This window comes from Patagioenas fasciata, chromosome 1 (assembly GCF_037038585.1).
Source record: "Patagioenas fasciata isolate bPatFas1 chromosome 1, bPatFas1.hap1, whole genome shotgun sequence".
In the NCBI taxonomy this organism is placed as follows: domain Eukaryota; kingdom Metazoa; phylum Chordata; class Aves; order Columbiformes; family Columbidae; genus Patagioenas; species Patagioenas fasciata.
Window position 1 is genome coordinate 99501815 of NC_092520.1, and position 20092 is coordinate 99521906.

Consider the following 20092-nt stretch of genomic DNA (forward strand, 5'->3'; position numbering starts at 1 on the left):
ACACTCAGTGTGCTCAAAGCAGATCCTCCAGCATGCTATCCTGGTAAGTATGCTGATCTCTTCCTTTCCATGGTTCTTCAAAAGCCATACACATTACTCATCAGTGGTATATAAAGCAGAAGAGATTCCACTTACAGATTGAGCACTACATATTGATCCAGGACTGCAATTCTACATCACACCTTTACTGGTGCCTGCAGCACACTTCCATGCATCACAAGTTCCCAGGCATTCCTTTCTCCCCTCTCCCTTACTCACCAGAATTCACGAGTTTCTACAGTCATGTCAGCACAGAACTTTACATCTAGGTTCTTTCTAGATCACAAGGCTTCTGCCTAGTTCCAGGTAAGACTGGAAACATCTGAACATATTCTTTTCACTGTACCCCCTTGGATATTCCCAGTACTTAATCTCAATTCCACTCTAATTAGAGCTCAATACCATAGCGTACATTTTAGAAGATAGTCAAAACTGAAATGTGGGTATGCATTTGCTAACTGAAGGGGAGAAGGTGCACGCTTTTTCTGGAGGAGGAGAGGGAGGAGGGTATTGTACTGCACTTTTCCCACAGAACTGCATACTTGTTTTCAGTGAAGCTGCCTAGGAACAAATCAAGTAACACATGAAAATTAAAGCTGTTTACCGCACAGCATCTTTGCTAAATCCAGAGGCACAACTGTGAGATGAGGTCCCCGACATTAAATGGCTGAGGAATCAAGCCCAAGTGTGAGCTCAATATATTTTAATTATGTTGTTGCAGTGAAACTTGGTACCTATACGGAAAAAAGCAAACGAGATTGTCTCCCTATCTGTCCCACATCTGCTTTGTTAGCTTCTCTAGTAAACTCATACAGGTTGCTACAGCTATTGCCCTGAGCCTAGCTGGCATTTATAAGCACACTGATGTGTCCCATACTAGATTCACCTGCTTCCAGAATTGCACTTGAATGAGACTACTTGGGCTACAGATCTCATAAACCAGAAGAGTGACGCTTCACAAATGAAAAGACTGTGCAGTTCAACTTTTTTATTTTAATAAAATCAAGAATATGCACAGCACATGCAGTGCTAGCATCTAAACTAATACAATAAGCAATTCTAAACCTACAGTGACTTGAAGTTCAATTTTCACATTCAGCAAGTTTAAATCCATTCTTGCATAATGTTTTGAATCCGTGTATCTGAACTGAAAATATTGCTGGCTGAGAAAACTTGCTAAAATGCACAAGTCACTGATTATGCCAATACAACAAAGATAACCACATGTTTGAGGATTGCAATGTGCCAGACATTCACTGAAAAAAAAAAAAAAAATAACCACACAACTAAACAAAACTCACGCAACAAACATCTGAGAATCTGGACACTTCACATCAGTGTTTAGAAGTGTTTCATTAATATCTTAAGACAAGTGTATCAAAACCTTGGCATGTTTAATTTTAAGTTGCCAATTTTTGTTTTACTATCATAAAGTTATGGCTACACTGCCAATGCCGGGTCTGCTTAATTTGACTTAAGAGTTTAATATGACTTAAACATTAAAAGCTCACACTACCCCGAAATATATAATTTCACGCATACGGTGACATTCAACATTCAAGTGCCAGTGTTTTTGTACTGTCTTTTGGTCAAGTTTCTTTAAACTTTCAAAGAATCACTTTTAGGCTTACAAAAATAAATATTTGTCAAAAATGTTCAATAAATATTACACAAAACTAGCAGCAAAAAGTATCTAGAAATCTGTCGTGTGCAAATAGTTTTCTTCCCAGCTATCATTCCCGTGGTCCCAAAGAAGTTTTAGAATCTATTTCCTTCTCCTTAAACAAGCTGCGTTCAATCTCCAAGAGACAAAATAAGATTGGAAGTTAAGGACACGCACACAAGACATATATAAAATTCTCTGAATGTGCAATAAAAGAAGTATTTTGTAAAAAGTTATGGGCAAAATGTACAAGGGCCTAAACCTAGACTTGAAATAGCACCATAACAAATGACCTCAATACTGTCAAGTGCACCTACTTAATAAAAGTTTTAGAACAAGGCACAATACACTTGAAAAAATCTATTGCACTTTAGAAGATTTTTGCCTTTTTCCTATGCCACTGTAGATTAGTTGTTAACTGGTCTGGCCACAAAGTTAGCACAGAAATTCCAAGTGGCAGAGGCATTTTTCTGGTGGACAATACTTATCTTTGGCCAGATTTAGCATAAACAGACTATAAATACAATGGAAACCTATGCAACTAAAACTGACTAAAACTGCACTTTAACAGCAGAATTGAAACCTTGTGCAGTTTATGTACATTTCCAACCTCTGTGATCTCACGTTTGTTTGTTACTCTTCTGGAGCCATTTTACAAAGTCTACAGTAAGCCAGTTTAACATCTCCACGCAGCTTGAACAGAGTAATGTGAATCTGCATTAAAATAAAGCCTGCTGCATAATTCTTCCCGTTCATACCCTCTTGACCAAAAAACATCAACACTAGCATGCGTTATTAGACCAAAAATTCAGTCAGGTCCTTAAGAAGGACCAATCACTGCCATGGTCAGCCATTCTACCATTTCAATTTCATATGGCAGGCATTTTTAAAAAGTCTAAATAGATGAATTCTCCTAAAAACTATTTCAAGTTATCAGACCTTTAAACGTTCCCTGTAATGTTCTGCCCACATTTGGCTAGCTCACATTAATGATCTGCCTAAATATTGAAAAAGGAATTGCTGTATTTACTTGCATTAACTTCAAAAACAGTGCTTTTAATGTATGCATGTATCCATACATCATTTCATCATGACTGGAATGGCTTATTAAAGGCTATCAGGTTCTAAGTACCTATCCAGGATAGAGTGAGCAAATCAGAACTTTAACTTAGTACAGTTTTGCCACATTAGAAACTAATTGCATTGATATGCTTCAAGATGTTTTATTTTTCAAATCTGCAAATACCAAAAGCCCTAATGCAGGCTACCGCATAAGTTTTTCTTTGTAATATTATGGATGAATCAGTGATTCCTGTTTAAGTTGTATCACACCTGTGTGCCAAGGTTTGATTTTAGCCCAAGTTCAGTAATTTTTATTTTGTCAAAACAATTGATATCTTGAGCATTACTGAGCCAACAGGACATCAAAATAAAAGTTGTCTAAAGTTAAAGGCACAGTACATTAACAAACAAATGATCCTCAGTCACAAAATTATAAATGCAGTTTCTGGGTGGGAATGGGTGGGAGGGGAGTTAATCCTGACTACAGCAATAGAGTCTTCAGAACCACCTTCGAGATAGGGCTACTTGTTCCTTTGTTTCCATCTTGTGACCTTGAGCTCCCTTAAAAAAAATTTCAGTGGAGAATCACAGCTGGTAATGTACTGCGAGTTCTTGAAGCTACACAAGGTATAGTCTGGCTAAGTTACATGTGGTTTCCATATTAGCTTTTTTGGTAGGATATCTGCCACAAGCAGATTCAGTTGCCCCACCAGTCAACCCCCTGGGAGTTATAGTTTCCTCCATAGCCATCACTGTTGTAGAAGCCTCCATAACCACCACCTACAAAAGGCAAAAGAAAGTCATGCTTAATTAACCCACTAAAGACTTGAACCCGCACAACAAGAAAATGGCCCCAGGCACATATAAAACATCCATCTACTGTCTATTAAAGGAAACCCACCCAAAAGTACTCTCAAATGCACACACAGATTAAACTGAAATTCTGGAAAAGATAAATAGCAACTAATCCAAGAGAGGTAGCCTAGACTCAAGAAGGATGCTGAGCACCAGCTGACCTCACAATTAAACATTACCTCCAGAAAATTTATTATAAGCAAGCATTTTAGATCTGGATTTGTATTTGCCAGCACTGCCTGCCCAGTTTTTCTTACCTCCAAATCCTCTGCTGCCACTTCCTCCACTGCGGCTGCTGGTTGATCGACTGCTACTAAAGCTACTGCTGCCAGAACCACTACTTGTTCGGTAGTCTCTGGCACCAAATCCTCCACTGAATCTACTGCTATATAGAGAAAGAAAACAAACAGTTCAGTCAGTGGTTTTAAGCACTGCAGACATTGAGATTCAAGCACCAGATTTCTTCAACTTGGCTTCTGAACAACTAGTGAGAGTGTTGAGCGCAGCACACTTTACAAGCATCCCAATGCTATCTGGAAAGGGCATTCAAGACAGCAAAGGAACATTTAGTATTCCATGAAATTTACTATTCAAGCAGTGTGACATGGCAAGTTCAACATCACCCTAAGAACTATTTAATCTAGCATACTTCTGAAGGAAAAAAACCACACACTAAAACAACTACAATTCATGTGGCCATATCATGTTAATCACACTACAAGAAAGCCTTTTTTCTCCTCCCATCCCTTTAAGCCATTAAACATCACTTTGTATTACCAGTTTATAAAGTATTTTAGGTTTCCATCGCAAAATCATTTTACAAGTGGCCTCACACCTGCAGTCGAAGTCTCATACCTTTCCTATTTTGTCAGCAGCCATATGTTACCTTCTCCTAAACACCAAAACAGTTGCTTAAGGTACATCTCTGGCACACATAGGTATGAGTTTCTAGCGTTTAAGTGCTTTCACAGAGTTCTAAAGTAATTTTTGCTAGATGTCCTTCTATTGTGGCTATATCTAGCTGTTTAAGAGTAGAAAAGTCTTATGGGTTAATTGCCTTATGACAAGCTAGAACAGACACTAAACTCACCTTCTGATGCACCTAACTCAGTTTATACTGCGCTAGTTTATCTATATAGAATGAAAGCAAGTCACAGAACTGCCTCTCACAATGGATTAAGTGTACCTTTAACCAAAGCTGTGACCATTACCTCTTAGATCTCCCACGGCTGCCACCTCCTTTGTGATGCTGTTCATAAGCCATGTTTTCCAGCCAAGATGGTACTTCTTGCTTAGCCTCAACAAGAAGATCAAGCAAGTCCTTGGTAATGTTTATGTTTCTCTCATTGAAGAATGAGGTGGCAAGACCTAGAGTAAATGTTCAGTTTTAGCCCCACACAAAGCAAATACATTACAGTACTTAAACCCACTCCACTTGCAGCTGTGACAGACACAAGATCATTTTCCTTACAGCCAAGCTTGAGAACACTAGAATTACATCAACCAGAAAGCTGTTTAAGATCATTACTCCACCACAGCTAGTAAGAAAAACACTCTGGCTTTCTACCGACAGACAAAACATACCAAGTTTACATGTGGTACGAGAGTTTTTTAACAGCAACACAAGCACTAGCCTAAGAAATGTGTTACCTTCCACAGTGACTAGACAGCAGTGAACAAGCTTCTGGTCACAGGGGGCACCACACAGGCTTCCCTTGAGTACTTAGTTGCAATTTGCTACTTAGTCATTACTATACTTTTTATCAACTTGGGTATGAATTAATGTCTACAAAACATTCTAGATACTTACCAAGGTTTCCTACACGGCCTGTACGACCAATACGGTGTACATACTCTTCAATATCACTTGGCAAGTCAAAGTTTATGACATGCTTTACATTTGAGATATCCAGTCCTCTTGCTGCTACCTAGGGGTTAAAGGATTGAACCAAATCTCAGTAGAATTCCACAGACCAAGTAATACGCTTAATGCCTCAAACTTTACAGATTTCACTTACTGCTGTGGCAACAAGAATTGGGCTCTTGCCCGAACGGAATTGGTGCAGCGCTTCTTCTCTGTCTCTTTGAGAGCGATCTCCATGTATACTTGTACAGGCATATCCTTCATGATACAAGAAGTCCTCAAGAGCATCTGCACCCTTTTTAGTTTCCACGAACACCAAAGTCAAAGAATCCTTGCCTAGTAGCAATTAAAGCATAGGTTAGCAGAAAAAAATAAAAAACTGCACTAACATTTACTTGGCTACAACACTTGGTAAAGGCAATTTCAGTCTTCTGCTCTTGCTTATTCTAATCTGAAGACACTGGAGACTTCCCATTTTATATTACAATAAGAACTTGCATCAACTTAAACCTGACACTTCGTCAGTGGAATGCATCACTGCACATTAAGGAAATACCATTTAATTCACCCATTCCATAGAAGTACTTATTACTAGAATCATTAGATTTGCCTCATCTGAATTTTGCTTTATTTGTTTTATCTGAAACTGGTCTTTACCTGTGGCATTTAGCAGGTCAAGCAGAAATGATCGTTTGTCTGACTCTTCCACCCATACTACTTTCTGTGTGATGTTCTCAGAAGTAGAACCTACTCTGCCAACAGCCAGAAAGATATATTCATCAAGGAAGTCACGAGCAAGCATCTAAAAAATTGAATAAAGGAAATGTCAGAACAGTACTTTTTTTTCCCGTTCCACAGATGCAATTTAGGCCTATAAACCGTTAAAATATTTGAACTTCTGTAAAGTACCTGGATTTCCTTGGGGAAAGTAGCACTGAACATCATGGTATGACGAACCCCCTTTGGTGGCATAGTATCTTGTTCAACAATTCGACGAATTTGAGGTTCAAACCCCATATCAAGCATTCTGTCAGCTTCATCAAGCACCAGGTACCTAAACAGCAATAAAGAAAGGTTATTCTTCAGAGCTCTTTTATTTAAGCTGTACACCAGCACAGACACTAGACTACAAGTTCTTGACTAGATGTTTACACAGTTTCAAAGCTAGAACTTAAGTGCCATTAACTCTAGATCTCACTTTAGAAGGCACAGCTGTCAAGTCATTACCATATTGATAAAAACACTTTACTTACTTGCAGAAATCCAGTCCAATCTTCCCCCTCTCCATCATATCAACCAGCCGTCCTGGAGTTGCTACAAGCAAGTGACATCCACGTTCCAAGTCACGAATCTGCTGACCAATGTCTGCACCACCATACACAACACAGGGACGAACTCTGGAACGGTATGCAAACTATAAAACAAAGTAAATTAGCTTCAAGAAAAACCATACCTAAGCTATTTTATAATTATGAACTCCTAGACATACCTTTCTGGCTTCCTCATAGATCTGCACAGCCAATTCTCTGGTGGGAGCCAAGACCAGTGAGATTGGGTATTGCTTACGGCGCCCATACCTTCCGTTCTCCTGAAGAAAAACAGTATTTCAAATGAGTACAGAAATACAAGCAGGATTCTAACAGATACTTTATGCAATATTGAAAACAGGTCACTGAGTCTGTCTTAACAAGAAAGAAAAAACAAGATGGCTCTCAGCCATGTTAAGTGTTGCATCTCAAGACTCTACTGCACCACGGTACCCAAGATTCAGCTGTTGGTTAATACGTTAACAGCTGTACAACCTCAGTCTATAACCTACACTGTCATCCATAACTTATGCAGCAAAGAAATAGGTCATAAGAACTGTTACTTTCTAACATCACAACAACACAGACATGTGTAACCAAGTAGCTTTTTTTGTAGCAAGAAATGTGTCTTTAAAGCTTATACAACAACAAAAGCCACTTGAAAACACTCTCTTATCTAGACAGTTATGTGTATCAATTCTTTCCACAGGAAAAAAAAAGTCCTACAGCCTGTATTTTTCAAGGGAAATAGCTCTAGTCTTCCAGAAGTTGAGAAGTTTGTCTGTCGTACCCAAAATAACAGTAACATTTAAGCCCAACTATTATGTTTAATAACAGAAATCTGCATACAGCACAAGAACACAAACTGGCCATTGCTTTCCCAGGACTAGGTACTTGAATACTTACCCTCATAGCTCTCAATGCATCACCAGGGCCATCTGCGTAGATCTGGCTCAGTATTGGCAGAAGAAACGCAGCTGTTTTCCCAGACCCTATTAGGACACAATTCAGTATTATTAACAGTTATTTTCAAAAGTACCGTACTGTCAACTACAGCATTAATCCTGTATCACCAGCATACTCCCAGTAACATCTGCACTAGTATATACACACTACCTATGCCATTGGAGTGCACTCCTTAGCCAGTAATCTATGGAAGACTTATCACTAAGCACCACAAAACCCTGAGGCAAATACAATTTAAGCCCTGAATATTTCTGAGGAAACATTAAATCCAGTAAAGCCACATCTAAAGTGGTGGCAAGACTCTAATGTTCATTAATTTTCAAAATTGCAGGTATTTCAGTATACTCTGAACAGGAAGTTGTACTACCTTACAGACCTCTTAGCAGCAGCTTGAGGAATACAAGACCCTACTCCTACTGAGACGGACTAAGAGTAAACATTTACTAACTTACCTGTCTGAGCACAGGCCATCAAGTCTCTCTTTTCTTTAATAATAGGTATTGCATGCTTCTGGACTGGAGTAGGACGGGTGTAACGTGTGAGCTCAATGTTTCCCATAATAATTTCTCCCATGTCAACATCACTGAACTGCAAGAAATTTACATTTCAAGAGAGTCAGAAGGGGATCCTTCCCTTCAACCACCACGGAACATACCATTCAGTCTAAGAAGTCACAGGTAAAATAGCTTTTGTTTCATCTCTTCCTAGGCAACTAGCTTATTAACTCTACAGATACTCAGGAGCTAGTTACCAGGAGTCTGATATGTACTCAGTCCAGTCACGCAAGTGATTCTTCAAAAGCCAGTCAAGCCTGAAGCACAGACTACACACAGTAACATACTATGCTTAGCATGACACAATGCCTATGCTTAAGCAGGTGCTCCAACAAACCAGTACCTCCAAGCACTTCTACTTCTTTCCAAGTTTAAAGATCAGCCACATAGTTAAGTGAGCTACAGGTGTTAGCCAAACAAGCTCACACAACTTCTCCCATGTCTTAGTTCATCATATGCCACCCTCCTCTGCAAAACAGCTCCGCTGTAGAGAGGCAATAGAGTGTTTCCTTTCCTCCCTAAACTTAAGACAGTATGACACCAAGTTTCACAGGCAAACCAGTCACTATTATACACATCATGAAACAGATTTAAAACACACACACACACACACACACACACACACACACACACACACACACAAAACTTACACTTTCAATATGTGGAGGACAGTTGCTGCCTGTTGCTTCAACAGGAATGTCATCATATTTCTCAAAGTTAATGCCAGTATTGCTTCCTGAAAAGAGCTCCCTAAAAACGAAAAAAAAAAACCCACACATTTTACTTGCTGGATTTATCAACTGACCCCATCATGTGAATTTATGCTATGCCATTACTTACTGTTCCAGGCGTTCACTTGGGGGAAGAGGCTTTGACCAGTCATCTTCATCTGATTTGTCAGACCAGCGGCTATTCCCACCACGGTCAAATCTACCAAAGCCACTCCTATCATAGTCACCACCTCTTCCACGCTCTTCATATCTAAATACAGCAAGAATATCAGGCCACCACTCCTGGGTAACAGGATTTTTTTTTTTTTACATGCAACAGTAAAGCTATAATAATCTAGCAGCATGCGTGCTGTGTATTACACATACAACCGTAGAAGAATTCAAGACATCAGATCATCTGCACTTGCTTGTTGACCTACCAATTCAAGTGAGTTTAGTCCCAGCCATCATACTAGGTCATGTTCTTCCACGGTATAGACAGGAGAGTTTGTCACGATTTAGCAGCTTGGTTCAGCTTAACACGCTGAACTTTGCATCAAGATTTTATTTGGTCAAGTGTAACGAATGTAAAGAGCCAGTCATCTTCCAGCTGGGTTACAATTTAAGTTGTTCAGTCTTTCACATTTTTTCTAAGGAGCTCCACTTAAACCTCCTAGGCAATGTTGTTTGGTACTCCCTCCTTTCTCTGTGCCTCATTTTACACAGATCTCCAAGTCCACACAAAACCCTCAAGTGCTGTAATTTGTTCCCCTACTCCCCCACTACACATGTGACCAACCTGAATACCTCAATTACATGTCACATTGTTATTATTTATAAAGAGGGAGCTCACCTGTATTACTGACTTGGAAAGAAGGTGGAAGAAGTCCTTACCTCAACTGTTTAGTTTTTGGTCTGGTAAATCATGTTTGAGAAAAGTCTGGACACAGGACTAGCGTCAGCTTTACTAGTCGATAAAGGTCACTCTCACCACACTTGTGCATACAACGCATGATGTGTGTAAGACTGATCAAGTAAGGCAGAGAACCTGCAAGAGTCTCACCCAGTTTTATTAACTACACTTTTTAAACAAGAAAAAAATATTGAAATTTAAAAAAAAATAAATCCGTTTTGACATATTTCATGTGCTCCCAACAGCTCTTCATGATTTTTCTGAAAGCAGCCACCCACCTAGGACTTTTTCAGTGAAATATTTAAGTCAGCAAGTCATTACAGCTGCAGTGAGTGGCTGGTGGCAGACTACAGGGCACATTTTTCAACACATGCATGTCTCCCATCCTTGAACTTGTGTAGCTTTAGAAGTAAGGTTCTCTCTCTCACTCCTCCCCTCCCAGGTTCCTCCTATCCTCTCCTGTTGTTCACACCTACAACTCCAATTTTAACATAGATCACAGATGCACTACTAGAACTGAGACAGACTTTGTACATACCACCCAGACAAATAAGTACTTGCCTTCCTCCTCGTGATCCATTTCCACGGTCAAAGAAACTTGGTTTTGGTCCACGGTCAGACCGTGCACCAAAACTGCTGTATGCATCCTTGTCTCTGCTAGAACTCCAGCCACCACTATCAAAACCTAGAAGAGAACAATATTTTAGCCATACACTGCATGGTCTAGGCTTTTACAAGAAAAAAATAAGTGCTGTCCAGGAAGTCTTCCCTGGAAGGTCTACAGGATTGAAAAGCAGGCAGTTCATCAAGAATGGAAGATGTAGAGATGTTAAGACTCACTCAAACAGGGCCTAAACATTTCCCACTGCCCATCAAACTTGCTGAAACCCCTTAAACTAACATACAAGCACATTCTTTTTTGAAAACACTACACCTGCCTTGGTGCTAATATTTACCTGGCCTAATCTGGAAAGACCAGTACCAGAAGAAACATTAAGACACTTAGTGTTGTCAACTCCAGTTTATATTATCCCTTTAATTTCACACAAATCCTTGACGATGCATTGGATTTTTTTAAGTTTAATGAAGCCTCCAGTGCAGTTTAATAAATGGTATTAGCTCTTGCATTAGAAATCCACGTGGAAGTAAAAATGTCTTGTCATACTGCAAGTAAATAGAACAATGGGATTGACATGAACTAATACAAATTAACAGCACCATGCAGAAATAAGGCATATGAAATTCTTCAGAATCAGTTACATTCTTCAACAGTCCTTTTACACCTACATACACATATGTGCCTACTTAGGTATGTTAAATCCAAGAAAAAGGATCAAGTAGAATAGGAAGTAAATAATCTTGCCAACACTACAAAGTAAAAAGCCTTATTTTTGTTCAGCTACTAGCGCCTGGGAGGTAGGCAGAAACACAGAGCAGTAAACAGTGCCTTGGTACAACACTACTTTGGTACTAGCCTATGAACTTTAAAGTTTTCATCTAGCTCCAACCTTTACAAGTTTAAAGTATGACCCAACCAGAGGCTCAGCCATGGGATTCTGGCAGAGAACAAGTGAAATAACTACATAAATCATGTCACTCCTATTAGTGAGCATGTTTTTGCCAGCTCCACAGCACAAACTCAGTCAAGATCTACGCACTAGGAAGAAAAAAAAAAAAAGCAACTGAGAAACAAAATTGTTGTTATAGGCCCTATCACTCTGAAAATGCTTTACTACAACCATCAGCCTCCCTTGTTAGATGTTCTCTGGAGAGCACCATTCCCCTCCTCTCAAACCCTTTTTTAAAGTAAGAAATTCTACTCCCCAGAATCCAGTATCTAAACATGTGCAAGTCACAAGGGAACTTTAAAACCTACTATGATAACTAGAACTCATTTGGTCTGGCTAACCAAAACAAACAGTAAAATAATACATGAAGTTTATTAGCAGACAGAATTATGGTTTGCTTCAAGACCTCCCAAGTGCTTTACCTAACTTTAGTCCTTAAGGATAAATTAACTTCATACAGACAGATGACAAAAGATCAGGAATATCATAACCACTTCATTAATTAATGAGAAAGTTATTTGCAGCTTGTTTAGAAGTCATCTAACCCCAGATTTCAGTATGAGTAGCTTTCAAACCACACTAAAGATACTGGGTTATGTCATCCTGCCAAGATCTAACAGCAGTGGTACTGACAGAGCCATCTTCAGATAGATACTGTCCCTCATTAGTGAAAAAAGTGGGCTGACTCTGCACTATATTAAGATCTTCTACCAATTCTGAAAAGTTCCAGAAAGGAGTAAAAATTTTATACTTCAAATAGCTTACTCATCTAGCTTGTCACTACAGTAGTTTCTGAAGCTGGTACCCTGCCATGTTTTTTTTAAGGTAGTGCAACTTCTAAACCAAGTTTTTAACAAATGCATAGCCCATAGAAGTCAGTTATAAGTAACCAGCTAGCAGAAGGCATCATCATGATTTAGAACACAAGGCAAATGAAAATCGAGGTCAGTGACACAACCTATAGAGGATCACACTGACTTATCTGAAGTGAATAATCATGGGACAATGCAATAGTTATTAGGAAATCCCTTAAAACACTAAAGCTTTCTTTTGTAAAAACATATATAGATTCCATCCAGCACATATTTCTCAAAGGCTGATGTCTGAACTTCCAGAACAATTTTGTACTTCTTGCACCTATGAAGAGTGGTAGAATTGTCAATGCTTCTCCTCAATCAGCATTTTAACTTGCATTTTATAATGCTCTAACACTAATCCTTGTCAGCTTCCTTGAGAAGCTCCCACATGCAGCGGTAACCATCAGATTTTTACATACAGGGAAAATAGTTAAAAAACACAAAATCCTTTAGGTTAGAAAAGACCCTTAAGTTCTAACATCTACTCGTTGGTCTAGTATGCATCAGACTAGCCTTTAAATATCCAAGAGCAGCTTTCAGGACATGACAACAAGCTTTGCCATTATTAAGTCAAGCACACTTCAGACCAGGCAGCCCTACACACTGAGCTCCATATACTGCAGCTTGAAAAGATGAAAAACAGAATTGCCATTAAGTAACCTAAGGACATGTTTTTCCACATTTTCTTATTTCCTGCAGTTCTGTACTGTTTTGTTCCCACATACAAAACAAACACATTAGTATTATAAGGACAGATCTACAGGTGTATGGAATGACTAAGCTGAAGAAAACACTGTAGGAGTTTTAAACATTAATGTTCCAGATCCCTTAGCATGCTTCCTCTGTCGAAATTATTAAGATGCTCAGTTCTTCATGAACAAAAAGAACAGATATTTTTAAATTAAGTCCACTGCCTTAAGCAATTTCTTACTTAGCTGTCAGTAAGTCCATTGCACAACTTTAATAGTATCTATGAATTACTATACAATCATGAACTGGAAGGAGAGAACCCCAAGTTAGAAACTATACACTACTTTTTTCTAGATGATACCTAATGGAAAAACACACACAGGAGAAAAAAAGTGTTTTTTCTTTTTGAAAGTTTCTGAATGCAGTAAGCTAATTAATCACAGAAGTCCACAAGGTCATGGTACGTGAGCAAGACAACTGCACTGGATTACTGAAATCCAGTCCTACCACATAATCTGATTTTTACATCAATGGAAATTTTATCAGGTTACTACACTTGTAAAGCTGCATCAAGAGTTTTTGATGTTACTACACTTGTAAAGCAGCTCAAGAGTTTTGTTATATGGTCAAATGCCACTGTCATCCAAGGTTTCTTTTGGCTGTTGCTTGCTAACATGTACACTTTGAAAAAAAATCTGTTGCTAAAGATTCCAAGGAACAGAAAAATATACAGAACAGCTTCAAAACAGCCAAAGAAGCAAACATTAATCTAGTTGTAAATAACAGAAACAAACACTACTTTTATCAAAGCACAACTGTGTTAACAGACTTCAAATAATCCTATAAAATAGCTTTACATCGCTGTACTAACAATATTCACTTTATCAGCTGGGGGCATGAACTGCAACAGTAGCTTTTTCATTTAGCAGTCATAAACTTTGTCACAGGAGCCATGAGTCCAGTGATAGAGGACTCAACCAGGCTAAAAGGAAGTTCTGAAAGCTTCGGTTTACCAAGGGAAGTTGGCAGCCTATGTTCTATTAATTGAAGAAGTCATGTGTCAAGCTTAAGTTTCATGACTTGTTTACCTTTTTGCAAGGGGACACTTGAAGCCTCCAGAAAGTCATACATCATTGCATGCACATTTTCATGTTTGAATTCTATCTTGCAGACAGTGACAGTCCTATATGCAACAGGTCATAATATGAACCCAACATTAAGACTAAGTATCCCTTCATATCAAATATCCCCAAAGATTGTACTGTACTTCGGTATAAATTATTATATAGCGAAAGGAAATCTACAAACAACCAATGTCCACAAGCCAAGTTCTGTCCTGCTTTTGTGAAACCTGCACACTTCTCCCAGGTTTGCCTAGTCGATTTCTTGAAAGACTGCTCAACATTTGAGGCTAAGGAGACTCTGTCAAGAGCACTAAGCTGCCCACCAGCTGCTCTACTTTCCCCAAAACATTCAGCTCTCCTAACATGCTGTTCATCATTTGGTGCTTCACACCATGCTTTCTTTAGGGGAGGAAAAAAAAAAGGCAGCAAACAAATACACCACAATAGCTTGGACACATGAAAAGGCAAGACAAATCAGAGTGATCGGTTTCTTCAAATGGCACAGAACTAGGGTGGAACATTTTTTTATCTAGTCGTATTTAAAAGTACATAACACAAAAGCACTATGACATATCAGCAACAATTTTAATATTCTCCTCCCACCCACTCCTAATGGAGCCTTCTTACAGTATTGAAAATAGAATCTGTGAAAGTCACTGCTTTAGAAAGAGATGGGATTTAAGTCCTCCAATAGTATAAAACTTCAACTCCTTAAGTTGTAGCATAGCATAGTATTTTAGTTCCTCCATTCCAGTATGTGTTAGAGGAAATGTTTTCTCTTTTTAAGTAAAGAAGCCATTAGACATGGTAACACATACTGCAGCATCTGCAATCTCCATCTTACAAATAAAGGTCATGATTCACTTCACTGAAAAACTCCAGAAAGGTTTTTATCATGTTTTGTTTAGAAAACCAAGTGCAAGATATAAAGGCCATTTCTCAGCACAAAACCCCTGTGTAACTCTATGATTTGTATCCATCACATATTTCATGCACCAGGATCATGCATTTCCTTCTGCAATTACTCTTGTGGACTTTCCATAAAAACTACAAAAAACTAAACAATGACAATCTGTTTTGTTTCTCATGCTCCCTACTTAAGAGCCAGTTGTGGAATTCATCTACAAAGTGAAACTGTGCTATTTGCTCATTAAAAAATTGGTTACTGTAAGTTCAGTTGGACTCAATCTTAAGGGTCTCTTCCAACCAAAATGTTTGTACAATTCTAAGTTCCACATCACAGTCACTAACAAAAACAGTACTCCCAAAAACCATGAAAATTGATTCTCAAGATTACAGTGCTAGTCATTTAAGATGGGAGACTTCATCTTGCTTCAGTCACAGTTAATTGCTTAAGGAGACATGGAAGGTATTTTGTCAGTCAGATGCTGAACTTGAGCTTAGACTATCACCTGGTAAAGGAACAAAGAATAGCACACTAGGAGTTGCAGTGTTTTGTACAGAATAGTCAAGGGGTCTGTACAACCACCTCTAACAGTACTACGAAAGCCTTTAAGAGTCTGTTCCTTGAGATTCAGAAGGAGACCAAGAACCAGTTACAACCATTGCCACTGTATTTCTGATACATACCCTGTTTTGAAGCTTCCCTGTTGCGCAAGTGAGGAGGAATGTATCTGCCTTCTAAAGGACAAAAAAAAAAAAAGGCAGTGAGGTAGTGTTAGGAGATTGCAGCATTAGCACCTTTTGAAATACCAGTCCTTCCAACAACAGCTTTCGCTTGGAAAAAAAATTGTTTTCTTCACAAGCTTTGAGACCTCTTACAATGTCTTTAAACAAGAGTCCTTTAATACAGCTCTTAAATCCTTCTCTCAGAAGACTGAGGCAGTGAAGATTAAGTTCTTGTATACTTATTTAAACAGCTGCCTTTTTTTCCCCCCCAAAGGCACAGATGTCTTGCTATTTCTTTGACCAAGTCATACATGCCATCTACGCATGTTACAGCGTCTATGACGAAAGCCGGTCTTCCTAGAACTCATTAAGGCTTAAGCTGGTGTCAGATATTTGAGCCACTTAGGATTTTCAGGGTCTCTCAAGTACTAGCACTCACTGTATTACTACTGCCAGTATTTTTCCTTCTTAAATTCAACCACCCCTATCAGTTCAGCTCAGATCAAACCAGAACCCACATGTAATTGCCTCTGAATACAATTCTTCGTTTACAATCCAGAAGCACCTGTCTGCTAAGCAACGTTAATCAGAATATACCAGGCACAAGCTGAATGTCAATTCCTGAAAGATTCCCCTTTTCCTAATGTATTTAGGCCTTGCATGTCAACAGAATGCAGCTTCCATTCAATGAATTAGAATTAGTACAGTTGATTGTTAGAAGTTTTATCTCCAAAGATTTCAACCCTAGCTGGATGTTTAGAGAAAACAGATCATCATACTGCTACTACAATCAGGGGCCTAAGTTGTCTGACTACAGGCAACAGAAAATCTAGGCACAAAATTAGAACACTAAGTTTTCTCAAGTTAGTTAAGTACTTAAATTTATGCAAGCCATTCTACTTCTAAGTTAAGTGCTCCTATCTAAAGTATATGGCATTTGCAAAGTAGGCATAACTAGTAACCTCCTCAACTTCCCCATCAACCTCTGCAAGTCTCTGCTTCAGAAATTACTTTTCACAGCTACAAAACCCGTATTTCTGAACTCTGTAATATTGAGAACTTGCATGTACTTACTGCTTGAAGAGCTTCCTTCACTTTGAGAGTCTGAGGAATTCAAGTCTAGACCAGAAAACTAGGAAAAAAAATAAAGCAAGTATCAACATGTTATATTATTAATTCATTCTAAGATACAAAAAAGCCCTTTTGCCGATCAAGATCAAGCACTATTGTGGCAAGTTATTGCTGGAGTGATGTTTATAGCAAGAACATTTGTTTATAGGAGAACCACCAAAACTCTAGTACTCAAGGCCATACCATCTTGAAGTGTCTTCCTATTCACCAATAAACATGCATCATACCACCAGCAGGGCCAGAAGAGTACTTTAAACCCACCAAATCAAATACCAGATGTCTGCTTCACACACTACATTAAAGCTTAACAGCTATTTTTAATAGTCTTTCAGCCCATTCAAATGCATTCCCAGTCAGATCAATGGCAATTTTTTGTTCTTTAAGGTCTACAGACACTACAACCAAAATAATTCCAATTCAGCGGGGCACTTCACTTGCAGAGACCAAGCTATTTCTTTAGACTGCATTAACACCACTGACATATTATATTCTTCATGTCTGAGGCAGCTACTGTTCACACAATATCACGTAACTTCTTCCTACAATTACTTGGGCAAACAGATTTTTTTTTTTGCTTTTCTAAAACTTCATTTGCAGCCTTCAGTCTCACACTAAGATCTACCAAAAGGTGTTTCAGTTCGGGCACTACTAGCACATAACCCAAATGTTTGAGGTCAAACATAATATGGACTCATTTCAGCAGAAGACAGTGGACAACACACTAAGCTGAAGCACCAGCTTATTATAGTTGTTTGTCTACAGAACAAGATTAGGAACTTTTCTTGGGAAAATAAGGTATGTTTAAATACAATTAAATTATGTGCAAGACCAACTGCACAAAAATGTCTTCCAATACGACCCAAATCAATTCAAATATCTCAATGCACTGTCCTTTCAGATGTTCAGTTGTGCACACTGCCATTTAAGACATGTAGATTTCTGAAATACTTTCCCATATCAGGCCTCGTATCTTTTTCTTTAAAGCTACTACTTAAAACCTGATCTCTTCAGCTGATGCCAAGCATCAACATAAGACTTGTTTTTATTTGTACAGTAAACCCCTAAGACTTATCTACTAGGTAAAAGTGCGTCTCCATGGGCAGTCAACAGAAGTGCTGCATAATCTCCTCACACTGGACCCCCACTGTCACTACCGTGGGGGGCAACACTTGCCAAATCCGGAGATGGCGCAGCGACTAAGGCGGACGCGGCCGCCATCTCAGTGCGGCGGTGCAGCCGGCACTGCGGGTTGGGATTTTCGGCGCAGCAGGGAGCAGCCGCAGCCGCCCAGCTAATCCGGCAGCCGGCACCCGTCACGTGCTATCTCTTGCGGGGGGGGGGGGGGGGGGGAGAAAAAGCGGTGGTGGGTGGGGGAGGGGAGCGGTTCCCTGACCTACTTCGCCGGAGCCTCGCAGAGCAGCGGGCCGGCCGAAGGCTACGGGCCGCCGAGGACGCGGGCTGCCACGCCAGCTGCCCGCCCTGGACCTCGCTACAACCCTAGAGGTCCTTTCCCGCAATCCCCTTCCCCTAGGATTAGATAACTATCCTGCCCACTAGGCAGGGGCCTGCGCCTTGACTCCGCCCAGCCGGGGGGGTGAAGACGCAGGAGGAAAACGAGAGGGAAAAAAAAATAAAGGGGGGGGGGGAAAGAGGGGGCGGAAGGAAAAAAAAAGGAAGAACAACAAGAACGCGAGCCCGGGAGCCGTCCGGACACGCGCCGGCTGAAGCGCTCCTCATCCAGGCCCAACTGCGTCACCGGGGCCCAGCGGCACCGGAGCCAAGAGCGGGAAACGCTGCTGCCGGGCTCCGCTGACGCAGCTCGAACAAAGGCGGTAGCCGCCAGCGCCCCCTCCCCCAGCCTCTTCCCCGGGGAAGGGGGCGCCAACACAAAGCGTCGTCCTCCCCCATTCCCCGCCTCGCCCCCTCAGAGGCACAATGGCTGCCATTTATCGTGCCTTTCTCCCTCCTCCTCCCCCTACCCACCCCCGGCTCCCTCCGCCTCCTCTCCCCCTCCTCCACGCGCGGCCGTTCCCCGCCGCCGCCGCCAGGGGTCCCAGCACCCAGCGTTACCATCGTCGCCACACAAAAGCCGGGCCTGGAGCGTGGCGAGGAGGCCGGAGGAGCAGGCGCAGATCCCGGGTCGGCCGCCCGGGCGGCAGCGGTGGCCTCGTCCTTCCCGCGCTACCCCCCCACCCCCACCCCTCCCCGCCGCAGCGATGGCGCGCCCCCGCGGGAGGAAACCCGGCGCGGAGCCGCCGCACGGCGGAAACTGCGCAACAACCGATTACGCCACAAACCGGCGGAGTTGGAACGGAGAGAGGGAAGGGCAAGGTTGCCGGCGAAAAAACGCGGTGGGGATAAAGGGGGAAATCACGACGCAGCCGCCGGGGGCCGGAGAGCCAAACAAGTCCCAGGTTGGGAATCTCAACTCGCCCTCTCCCCATCCTTGCCCCACGCACCCGCAGCCGCCCCCACACATCTCCTCCCACCCCGTCCGCCGCCACCCTCCGGTTAACGGAGCGGCCTCCCGCACCACCTCCCCTCCGCCCGCATTCCGGGACCCATCCCTCACCTGCTGGTCTAGACTGAGGGCATTTTCCACCGCCACATGACTCATAACGAGAGATCGTCTCGGGGTGTCCCGCTCCGCCTCGAGAAATTCAGATTTGCCCGGCTGGGAACTCGCCGCGACTGCCGTTCGTCCAGCACGAATAGCTTTCCTGACTGAGCCCCCCCCACGCCTCGGCCCCGGCCTTTATATAGTCCCCGCCTGCCCGCCGGCGCGCGCTGACTTCAGTGCGCACGCTACCGCCCCTGCCCGGGCGCTCCCTTCCCCCTCCTCCCGCCCAGCGCTATCGCGAGAGGAACTGACCGCGCTGCGCCAGAGCGGGGGAGGGGGAGAGGAGAAGAGAAGAGAGCGAGTTATCGCGAGATCTGTGCCGGCCTTCACAGCTCAGCCCGTAGTGAAGGCAGCTTCAGACCTGTCGCGAGACTTCGGGCGTCGGGCCCGCGCGGCAGCCACTGAGTCTACCGGACTCCACTGGCGATAACGCGAGGCTCTCCCCCTCCAGCCCCGCAAGGCGGCCCTCGCCGCTCCCGGGGCAGCACGGCCACAAGGTCTCGCGAGATCAGGGCACGCCACACACACATCCCCAGCTCA

The 20092-nt window shown here is 41.7% G+C and overlaps 1 protein-coding gene across 1 annotated transcript; it reads right to left on the reverse strand.

Moving 5' to 3' along the window:
* Positions 1-1012: 1012 nt before the first annotated feature.
* Positions 1013-19679, reverse strand: DDX3X (DEAD-box helicase 3 X-linked). The gene is made up of 17 exons (XM_065860207.2): positions 19505-19679; positions 16876-16933; positions 15763-15813; positions 10495-10618; positions 9151-9291; positions 8961-9060; positions 8209-8344; positions 7697-7782; positions 6973-7071; positions 6737-6897; positions 6393-6537; positions 6141-6285; positions 5638-5819; positions 5430-5547; positions 4831-4987; positions 3877-4004; positions 1013-3544 (listed from the first exon to the last, which is right to left on the reverse strand). The coding sequence occupies exons 1-17, from the start codon at positions 19547-19549 to the stop codon at positions 3462-3464; spliced, it is 1959 nt and encodes a 652-aa protein (XP_065716279.1). The 5' UTR covers positions 19550-19679; the 3' UTR covers positions 1013-3461.
* Between the last annotated feature and the right edge of the window lie 413 nt (positions 19680-20092).

Bases quoted from the DNA above. Each gene is read 5' to 3' on its own strand.
- DDX3X (XM_065860207.2), bottom strand. From the start codon at position 19,549: ATGAGTCATGTGGCGGTGGAAAATGCCCTCAGTCTAGACCAGCAG. The intron at 6,286-6,392 runs GTACTTTACAGA...TCAATTTTTTAG, and splicing joins CTTTCCCCAAGGAAATCCAG to ATGCTTGCTCGTGACTTCCT. The intron at 4,005-4,830 runs GTAATGGTCACA...TTCTCTATATAG, and splicing joins AGCCGTGGGAGATCTAAGAG to CAGTAGATTCAGTGGAGGAT.